General features: G+C 45.1%; 1 protein-coding gene across 4 annotated transcripts; it reads left to right on the forward strand.

The window, feature by feature from the left end:
* The first annotated feature begins 311 nt into the window (after positions 1 to 311).
* On the forward strand, positions 312 to 8,434 carry copz2 (COPI coat complex subunit zeta 2). Of its 4 annotated transcripts, none has more exons than XR_010816095.1 (10): positions 312 to 463; positions 2,150 to 2,218; positions 2,449 to 2,533; positions 3,146 to 3,237; positions 3,416 to 3,471; positions 3,850 to 3,927; positions 4,197 to 4,248; positions 4,746 to 4,945; positions 5,812 to 5,850; positions 7,265 to 7,294. XR_010816095.1 is itself a non-coding variant. In XM_066698829.1 (10 exons), exons 1-10 carry the CDS (start codon positions 446 to 448, stop codon positions 7,310 to 7,312), a joined length of 570 nt encoding a protein of 189 aa, XP_066554926.1. In that variant the 5' UTR covers positions 312 to 445; the 3' UTR covers positions 7,313 to 8,434. The 4 variants fall into 4 exon arrangements, 2 of the variants coding, with proteins under 2 accessions (XP_066554926.1, XP_066554927.1); XR_010816094.1 differs by lacking the exon at positions 7,265 to 7,294 and adding an exon at positions 6,252 to 6,284; XM_066698829.1 differs by lacking the exon at positions 4,746 to 4,945 and adding an exon at positions 6,252 to 6,284 and having other exon boundaries at positions 7,265 to 8,434.
* Positions 8,435 to 10,686: the final 2,252 nt, after the last annotated feature.

Below are 10,686 nucleotides of genomic sequence, written 5' to 3' on the forward strand. Positions count from 1 at the left end.
TTACTAGTATTAATATTGTTCTGCTTGCTGTTTTGTGTATATTTACACTGTTATTTACACTGCTCCTACTATTTGGGGTTTAAATGGCAAAGCCCTCGGCAGCAACTCAGCGAGCTCTTGTTACGACATCCCAGGGTGCTGTACGGCTTTCAATACAATCAGCAGCCCCGTGGAGGCAGAGGAGCGGACGTGTGCTCAAATATTCTGTAAGACGGAAGCCTGCTGACGTGCAACTGACGCCATTGCGGCTCCGGGCGTGGAGCTGGGCTGGCGTTCCCAGGCCGGGGAGAGCCCGAGCCGCAATGGCAAACGCTGCAGTGCAGTTTCCCTAGGTCCTGCTTGGGTTTGGGCAGGAGGTCCCGCCTACCTGTGAGTCAGAGGGAACTGCGAAGTCTATTAAAATGACAGATCAGCCCTGTCCACGTCAACACCGAAATATACCACCATGGAATCTATGGCTCTGGTAGGCAACGTTTAAGAATATCTCTCTATCTGTAAATATGCCCATTGAAACCGGGTTTAAACTTCACAGCCCGGCCTAACTGCGCTGGAGATTTCTGACTGCATATGCATCGGTCAGTTTTGGGGCTTGTCACGGCGACAGTGGATGTTATAGCGTGCTATACTATATCTGTAATGCAGAGCTCACTGTCCACAGGCTCTAGTCCAATTTACTTGTAACATCGCCTGCAGACACTGCTCTTTTTTTTCTTTATTTTGTGCATGACAAAATATGTGTGTATATATTGATTGGGTATATTATTGCAATTTTGCGAAAGGATAATATCACAACATGCAGTATCCTTGTTAAGCGCCGTTCTCTGTTTGCTGTCTATGCTTCCACATTTGGGACTGTTCGCATCGACGCCTGTTCATCCCCGAGAATAGTGTCCTGAAGGAAAGCGTCACTAGCGCGCCTGGAGGAAAAAAAGACTTGCACGTTAATTTTAGAAGAAAAAAACAAGTGTCATAATTAACATAATCAGTCTCCAGAGTCTTGAACAAACGAATTAAAAACAGAAAAGTTTGTAAACTCTGCCATATGTGACGGAGCAGTAGGGATAGGACCGTGCTGGCTGAAGAACAGCGTCAGTGCCACGTACGCCAGCACGGTGTCTGGCCATGCACTGCGCTCCCGTGCCTTCAGTGCACAGTGCAGCTTCACACTTCATCAGTGTACGATATTTTGTGTGTGTCTATTTTGAAACTGTTTTATTCGTGTAAATAATTTTGTATTTGTGCATTACTACTTGGATTCTGTATCTGTTTGCGTTTATTTACATGTGGATTCTGAGAATTCAGTGCCCAAAAATGAAATTGTGTTGAGGAAGGAGGGCAACATAAAGTATAAAATGCTGTGAGTGAAATTGGACTTAAAGCCAAGTGCTCAGGCCTTTCAGGAAAAACAAGGTTTGTGTGTGTGTATGAGAGAGAGACAGGGAGAGAGTGTGTGTGTCGTACTTGACCACTTGAATGTTCTCATTTGAGGTTATTTTGAAAAGCCTTTAATCTGTGAGTGAGTGAGAGTGTGTGTGGGTGTTTGCGTCAGTCTGGTCTCCTGTGGAGCACCGTTCAGAGGAACAGTACAGGTGGCACTCGCAGGTAGAATCTCTGCATCCAGAGGGAGTTTAAACGGAGCCCCAAGTGGCACTGAGAGTTGGCAGTCTGTGCAGGTGTGGTGGTGAGTCTCTCCATCCAGTCCACATCATTGCTCACAAGCCAGTCAAGAGCAGACAAGACTGCTGGATTTTTGAGGCAGGTCATATTTACACAGTTATGACGGAGGGTAGTGGGGGGTCTGTCTGTCTGGAGTCTGTTTGTCGGTGTGGCCCCCACCCCCCCCCCGGTCAGTGCAGGAACCTGGATCCACCGGTCAGCGTTCAGAGCCGAAGTTCTGTGATACACTTAGACTCTGAGTGTGGGGCAGTCAGTGCATAACAGAACTTTGGGTCGGGATGCCATGGACAGCTGGAGAGGAGCGGCCCAGAGGACAGCAATAACAGCCAGGAGCCACCCAGTGCCACACCATCAGAGCGGGCTAAATCTATTTCTTATTATCATTATGTAATGGGGTGTATAAACAGTGTATACGTTTTTTTTTTAAATGTATTATTAGTATTAGTATTTTAATTTGTATTCTCACCTCCAGGAGCCGTCCCTGTACACCGTGAAGGCGATCTTCATCCTGGACAGCGATGGAAACCGACTCCTCTCCAAGGTAGCCCTCCACCGGTCGGGACTGCACTCAGTTTAAGGAATGGGGGTGGAGTTGTAGGTTTTCCGATTGTGCAAAACACTTTTTTACTTTACAGACACGTCAATATGAATATGGTGAATTTACCGTGACTTCCGTTTCTCTTTAACTAAATCAGTGTCTTGCAGTTTTGGTCCCCAGGGTTGGCGTGACGTGGTGTGCAGTGTGTGACATGTGTCTTCTTGTCTCTGCAGTACTATGACACAGAGCTGTACCCCTCCATGAAAGAGCAGAAGAATTTTGAAAGGAACGTTTTCAACAAGACTTCCAAGACTGACAGTGAGTACACACCCAGCTCCTGCCCTCCTATCTGAGCACTCAGGGCTGCAGGACAGGGAGAGAGGGAAACGGCTGCAGTATTGTCATGTCAGGAGGGTTTGAGAGCCATGTGCCTATAAAACCTTGCTCACCCTGACCCTTATGTGGCAGTCAAAAAGTACTTTAAAATAAAATAAATGATTAAAATGCACACATTAAACTTGGTGTTCACACCGCATATGCTACATAGGAGATCATTTTACTGTCTTAACTCATTTTAAGAGGTCGTGTTTCAGGAAAGAAAAGCACAGAAACTCGTTCTGCAGCCGTCAGGTTTCGCTGTTTTGTGTTGTTTTGTCTTTTCAATGAATTGGGTCATTTGATTGTGATGACAATGAGCAAAGAACTTCAGCGCTGAACTCCCATTACTTCTCCAATACTGGTCCACTGGCACACACTCGCACACACCCCTCGCAAACACACACTGGCAAACACACCCGCCCACACTCTTGCACACACTGGCACCTTTCCCTCCAGCTGACTCTCATCCCCTTGCCCCCCCATCTCTCACTCTTTCTACACCCCCCTGCTTCACTTCTCCTCTCTCTCTCCATCTCTCCCTCTCTCTCTCAGGTGAGATTGCGTTTTTGGAGGGATTGACCATAGTTTATAAAAGCAGCATTGACATCTTCTTCTATGTGGTTGGCAGTGCTCAGGAAAATGAGGTAATTCTTTAATAATAACAATAATTTTACATTATTTATAATCAGACAGCCCAAACAAGTGTGATTGAGAGCCGGGGTATAGAGTAGGATTCTTAGACTCCCTTTTAAAGAGACCCTTCTGAGCTGGTGTGTTTTTAAAGCCTCCCTCTCTCCCTGCCTTTCTCTTGTGTGGCTTTAGCTGATGCTGATGGCGGTTCTGAACTGCCTGTTTGACTCGCTCAGCCAGATATTGCGGTGAGTACATAGGACCTTCAAAAACAACACACGCGCACACACACACTCTCTTGCGTGCTCCTATGCACAGTTTACACTCACATTCACACATATACCCACAGTATACACACACAGGTCTGTGCAGGTACATTGTAGTGCTGTATACTGGTGTGTACAGACAGCTCTCCCTCTGACACTGTGCTGTGGAAGGGACAGGCGTACTGACGCTGCTGATGCTGTTTCCATAGAAACCAATGCAGCAGCAGTGCAGAGTCGTGTGCTATTTCACACACTCAGACTCTCTCTCTCTCTCTCTCTCACACACACAGACACACACACACACACACACACACACACACGCACCCTGACTGACCTCTCTGTCTGTCCGTCTGCCCACAGGAAGAATGTGGAGAAGAGGAGTCTGCTGGACAACATGGATGGAGCGTTCCTCGTGGTGGACGAGATCATTGACGGAGGGTGAGAGAGGGAGTGGAAGGAGGAAGAGGGCTGCAAGAGGGAGAGAGGGAGAGGAAGTGGGTGATTTTGGGGGCGAGGGAGAAGGAGGTGGACGATTGACAGAGAAAAAGAGACGGGGAGAGAGAAGGAAAGTAAAAGGGAGAGAGGAAAAGCGAAAAGGGGGAGGAAGCGAGAGATTCTTATTGCTTATGAATGTAATGTCAGTAACAAGCTTGTGAAAATCACAGTACGGATGTCTGTGATGTCACTGTTGTGTTGTTCTGTTGCAGGGTGATTCTGGAGAGCGACCCCCTGCAGGTCATTCAGAAGGTCAATTTCAGGGTAAGAGGATGGGGGACGGAGGGGGGCTTGCTGAGATGCATTTCAGAGCAGACCGCTTTCACAGGAGTAGAAATGAACGACACCTCCACAGCACCTTGGCCGAGGCATGTCGGAGGGGAATGTCTCTGTCAGGTCTTAATGTTACTTTAAATCCTAAAATCTGAACTTAAAGTCCTCACTAAATGCTGATGCACATTTGGGCACCTTCTTCACTCAGCAGCACCCTAGGCTCAGCAGGTGAGAGTCTTTGGGGGAGGGGGTTTGAGGGGAGGTGTGAATTGAGCCCCAGTGTTGGCTGGGAGAGTGATGCCTGCCGTGTGCCCTGTGTCCATAGTGGAGCTGAAACAGACCACCTTGCCTATGCAATTTTCTGGGGGAAACCCTGGTGTGTGTGTGTGTGTGAGCGTATATATCCTCTCTTACACTTCTTACTCTTTTCTCCTCCTCCTCCTCCTCCTCCCTCCATTTCTCCCTCTCTCCCTCTCCCCCTCTCCCAGGCCCTGTCTGAGCCGGCCTATGGCTTCGTTCTCTTTGACTATATCACTGGGAACACTGAGGCCCAGGGAGACAGGAACCTGAGTACCTAGACAGAGAGAGGGACAGAGAGAGAGAGAGAGGGAGAGGGTGTGAGAGAGAGAGGGAGAGAAAACAAGAGAGGGGGAGTAGGAGAGAAAGAAAGAGAGAAAACCCAGCTCAGGTAACTTGCATGAGATTGAATCGCTGCACTGCATGGCACAGCTCCACCCCCCTGCTCTGTGTGGATTGGTGTGCTCTGGATTTATGTTGGATGTTTGGTAGTTTGGAAAAGACGTAGAGTTGCTGCTGCCCGCTGCACAGTGGTGCGTCCAGAGACAATTCATATCCTGCATGAGCATGGAGTTGGGTAGTGGGCATGTGTGTTTTTGTTCGATGCGCCTGCCATTTTGTCCATGGTGACAGAGAGGATTCTCGCAGGGCTGAATTATTTTTAGAGTCCAGAGAGAGTGGGTGAGAAAGTGCGTAAGAGTGCCGGTGAGAGGGAGGGAGTGAGTGTCAGTGTGAAAGTGTGTGTGAGTGTGTAAGACTGTGTGTGTTCATTTCTGAGTTTTGTTTTGATCTTTTGGCTGCATTTTCAATTCCTGTCCCTCCCCCAGTGATGTGTGCTGTGACTCTGATCCTGTTTGCTGCTGGCAATGGCCCAACACACTGGACCAGTCCTGCCAGAACAGCCACAGAGATCTGTGTTACAGTGCCCTGTTGCACTCCCCACCCTGACTGTGCAGTTCAGTGCCTAAACTGTGACACAGAGCAGGGCTGTGTTTGTGATTGTGTGTGAAACATCAACGCCTCTCTCAGGCTCCCCTGTGGATCTGAGATGCCTGTACTAGCTGTAGTGGAGTGCAACCTTATGGTTTGAGTTTAGTTTTTTGTGCATGTGTGTTTGGTTTTCTCTTGTTTGTTTTGCATGGTGGCATTGAAAGCTGTGACAAAGCTCTCAGGGAATTTTCCCTCAGGCTTGGGCAGAGACCCGTGCTGTTAGCTCTCAAGAGGACTGACATCCTCTTTCCTTTCCTCCCCCCCCAGGCAGAAGACAGCCCACTGTCGGAGCAGAGTGTGGCACAGGTAAGCCCCGCCCCCCACCACTGGCTCACACCCAGGGCAACTTGGCAAGCGCAAAAACACACTGTACACACCTACAGACAGTGCCCAGCTTGTGTTGTGTAGTAGACACCACAGTGCACTGACACCACCTGTCACTTTACGCTTGCTTTGCAAAGGCTGATTGCTTTATTCATTCATTTAATTTAACTTGTCACTCTGTGCATTATGTGTAAGCCAGAGGTGTCTGTGTATCTGTTTAACTGAGCCCGTCTGTCCCTGAGCTGCAGCCGGCTCTCTGTGTGGACGATTACCCTGCTGCCGCCGCCGCCGCTGTTGTTAACCCTGCTCACTGAACAGCAACAAAGCAATAGACAGTGCTGCTCTGTGCCCTGACACTAACCCTCTGCTCTAACTCCACACAGCACCTTTCCCAGAAACTGGCAATGACTTCCAATGTAAGTCACAGAGGGTGTGCACGTGTGTATGTGTGTGAGTGCCAGTATGTGTGTGTGTGTGTGTATTGCGGGAGGGGGGTCAGTCTGTGTGGGACACTGGGAGCAGTTCAGTTCGGATGTTCACTCGTGATCTCGGCGGAGAGATCCTGTCAGTGTGATCTCCCCTGCTTCTCTGCAGGCCTCTCAGTGCTGGGCTGGCAGCGAGGGGTGGGTGGAATAAGGAATATTACATTATGTGGTGGGGGGCTCTGACTCACACCCTGGTCCTAGAGAAAGGAACTGCATATTTAAAATACGGGTGTTTTGTCTCTGAGACCAGTGAAATTGAGCCGGTGGTGCCTCCTACAGCCCAACTCCCAGCACTTTCACTTTCTCACTCCCTCTCTCTGGGTCCCTCCGAGTCTAATTCTGTGACCTGCAGCGACATCTGGTGGCGACATGTTCGTCTTTTACAGTAGAGATCAAGACCAGCCCGCCGCGCTCCTATTAATGCCACAGTCTTTGAATAGTCCCGACTTGGTGTTTAAAACAGGGCGGAGAACATTTATTTTCCTAAATGGCTTTTTAAAAGCTTAAAGAATGTTAAAACATTATATCTTAAACAACTAAGAGGAACAGAAATCAGTTGAGATTTAAGGACTTTCTATATCGAAGATCCTAATTGTCCAGCAGCATCTCATCGCCACACCGCAGCGAGCTTTAATTTTTGCGCATGGCATCTAGCTGACTAATAAACTGACATAGCAGGCTTAATGTGGTTGAAGCTGAAAATGTGGGAACATTTAAAAATAGACTGGATAGGATCCTTGGATCACTTAGTTATTAATGGGCACCAAACGAGCACAATGGGGCGAATGGGCTCCTCTCGTTTCTTATGTTCTTAATGTGAAATATATATATTTAGTAGTAGTATTAGTAGGCTAGTTGGAGCAGCAGAATGTGTCTGTAAATTGATAAATATTTTTTCTGTGTTTTCCCAGGTACTACAGTCGGCGAAGGAACAGATCAAGTGGTCGATATTAAAATGAAGGCGATTTTCGTTTTGTTCTGTGTTTTGATTTGCTGTTTTTGGATTTATAGCAGACCCACAGAGGTCGCCTAACTGTGTGTGTGTGCACGACTGTGTTGCAGATCATAGTTTATCTGCAAGGTTGGCCTAGGTTTCAAGGAGCAAAATTAAATTATACACACAAGAAAAAGGGAAACCTAAAGTACTGTTACTATACATATACATATATATATCGTGATAAAAAATGAAGAAAACACTAATACTGTTCTATAATTATATTTATTTTTTCATTGAATTCCTGTAATTACTGACAATAATATCAATAAGAAATGCCTCGTATTTGATCACACATTTGAGAACTGTGGAAATCACCAAAGCGCCAGGCGCCAGCCTCCACACTATAATGTTTTGGTATTTATTTTAATGCTATATTATATATAGGTACACGTTATTTGAACACCTGTCAATAATAAGAATGAGCCCCTGCGTAATTAAACCGTAAACCACAGCCTGCTTTATGGGAGAAAGGCATTTTATAGTATCATATCTGATCCCTGATTCTGCGTGTTGTATTAAAATGAATCTCGGAAGTGGTCGTGTGGAGGTGTTTTAAAGGAAGCAAACAAACACACACACCGTATTTTCGTCTCATAATCCCACTCTGAAGTTTTATCAGTTATCACCCCATTAAAAAGATTCAAGATTATATAGATAACGAGATTTGTATTGATATATACGTATATTTATTTAATTTCAATCGAATGAATACGATAAATAATCAAATGATTGACGTACTTGCTCTCCAAAAGCATGTGTTATAAGAATGTGTGTTCATAGGAGGCCAACACAATTTGATGGTGAACGAAACAAAATAGCAGAGGTGTTTCTAGTCAATACATTGTTTTTTATTTCTATGCTCTTATATCAGAATTACATTTTAGTAGCAGGTAAAACATCTATTGAGATGCGCACTGATTGGTTTCACCGTCTGCTACTGAAGCAGTCAGTACTTCTCCTCTGTGAATCCTCACTATTGGAGGTATTGGTTTGTACTTTGGCTTGTTTGTGATTGTTTCAACCACACTTTGAGCTTAGCAACTTCACACTGATGTTTATTAATAAAGAGTATTTTTTTGCCTTACGGATATCGTGTATTTCTTGTGTGAGTGTCTCAGCAGAACTTGGGAATGGAGCCAACACAATACGGTTGTATTATATACTGTTATGAATGCAAAAACTTTAGAAAAGCACAGAAACAAAACGAATTCGTAAATATGTACAGATCTATATTATCAGCGTCGCCAGCTTTTATCGATCCCCTGCTGGATCAATGCCTTTCTGAGATTTGTATTTATAGCAACCAATCACATTGTCCTGTCTATAATATATTAACATAATCCAAGAGGAATGGAAAGATTAGCATATGTGGGCGGGATCAGGGAGGTGGTCTGTTGTAATTGGCCAAAAGAAGACGCGTCAGATACTAGGGAGGAGTTCCACCACCTACTTCTAGAGACCCAATAGTCACGTTGCTTTTACAAATGCTAACGACGATTGGGTAAGTGCGACGGTGGGTGGAGTTTCGTTCATTATGACGTGTACCATGAACCCTAAACCCACGTTTGATTTTTTGTTGCCATTTAATTTAATAGATAATGCTTTATTATTATTCGTATTATTATTATTATTATTATTATTATTATTATTATTATTATTATTATTATTATTATTATTATTATAACTATTATTATTAGTATTACTACTGTTATTGTTATGCATGATGGTTAGCGATGTTTAAAATAATTCACTTTAACAATTGAGCGTTGCTTATTAAACTTTTACAAATACAAATTAATGAATGTAAAACAAATATAAAAGATTGCAAAATAACGTCCTTACTGATACCATGTGTATGTATTTGCTTATTGGATTTGCTCGCTGTCGGGAGCTCCAGGGTCCCGTGTCTCTTTATCAAATATCAGCTGTCGGTCTGCAGAGACACATACATATTTACAATCAACGATAAATACGTGCATTTAACCGCCATTAAAACAAAATAAAACAAAATGCATGACAATCAGCTACCTTTCATTATTCATAATGATCATGATATCGATATGTCATCATGTAACCCTCCAGCAGTATCCGGTTCAGGTCTGATATATTCTATTCTGTGCGGTTTCTGTCTTTTTCAAAATCAGAGATGATTTAACGCCGTTCAACTGACAGGGACCCGCACCTAGACCGAGAAACTTTCAAACAACGATTTATTTTATCAATTATATAATAATGATAATGATAATAATACTTTAAGGTTTTCGGTTTAGTAATAATTATTATAAACAAATATGTGTTATACATGTATACATATTATCAAACAAGGAACTTTGAAATACACCGCTCAGCCATAACATTATGACCACCTGCCTAATATTGTGTAGGTCCCCCTTTTGCCGCCAAAACAGCCCTGACCCGTCGAGGCTTGGACTCCACTAGACCTCTGAAGGTGTGCTGTGGTATCTGGCACCAAGACGTTAGCAGCAGATACTTTAAGTCCTGTAAGTTGCGAGGTGGGGCCTCCATGGATCGGACTTGTTTGTCCAGCACATCCCACAGATGCTCGATTGGATTGAGATCTGGGGAATTTGGAGGCCAAGTCAACACCTTGAACTCGTGATGCATCAGACCAGGCCACCTTCTTCCATTGCTCTGTGGTCCAGTTCTGATGCTCACGTGCCCATTGTAGGCCCTTTCGGCAGTGGACAGGGGTCACCATGGGCACCCTGACTGGTCTGCGGCTACGCAGCCCCATACGCAACAAACTGCGATGCACTGTGTGTTCTGACACCTTTCTATCAGCACCAGCATTCACTTTATCAGCAATTTGAGCTACAGTAGTTCGTCTGTTGGGTCGGACCACACGGGCCAGCCTTCGCTCCCCACGGGCATCAATGAGCCTTGGCCGCCCATGACCCTGTCACCGGTTCACCGCATTTCCTTCCTTGGACCACTTTTGATAGGTACTGACCACTGCAGACCGGGAACACCCCACAAGAGCTGCAGTTTTGGAGATGCTCTGACCCAGTCGTCTAGCCATCACAATTTGGCCCTTGTCAAAGTCACTCAGATCCTTACGCTTGCCCATTTTTCCTGCTTGTAACACATCATCTTTGAGGACAAAATGTTCACTTGCTGCCTAATATATCCCACCCACTGACCCATGATAACGAGATTATCAGTGTTATTCACTTCACCTGTCAGTGGTCATAATATTATGGCTGATCGGTGTAAGAACATGGTAAGAAGGTGGTATGATTACCTATTATAACAAACCACAGAATGCAATACAATGCAACAACAGAAGAGTGATACAATCATTATGACTAAAACAGT

The sequence above is a fragment of the Amia ocellicauda genome, chromosome 3 (assembly GCF_036373705.1).
Source record: "Amia ocellicauda isolate fAmiCal2 chromosome 3, fAmiCal2.hap1, whole genome shotgun sequence".
NCBI lineage: Eukaryota > Metazoa > Chordata > Actinopteri > Amiiformes > Amiidae > Amia > Amia ocellicauda.

Excerpts from the sequence above, each read along its gene's own strand:
- copz2 (XM_066698829.1), top strand. Across the intron at positions 3,472-3,849 it reads TCGCTCAGCCAGATATTGCG|GAAGAATGTGGAGAAGAGGA; the intron begins GTGAGTACATAG and ends GTCTGCCCACAG. Across the intron at positions 3,928-4,196 it reads GACGAGATCATTGACGGAGG|GGTGATTCTGGAGAGCGACC; the intron begins GTGAGAGAGGGA and ends GTTCTGTTGCAG.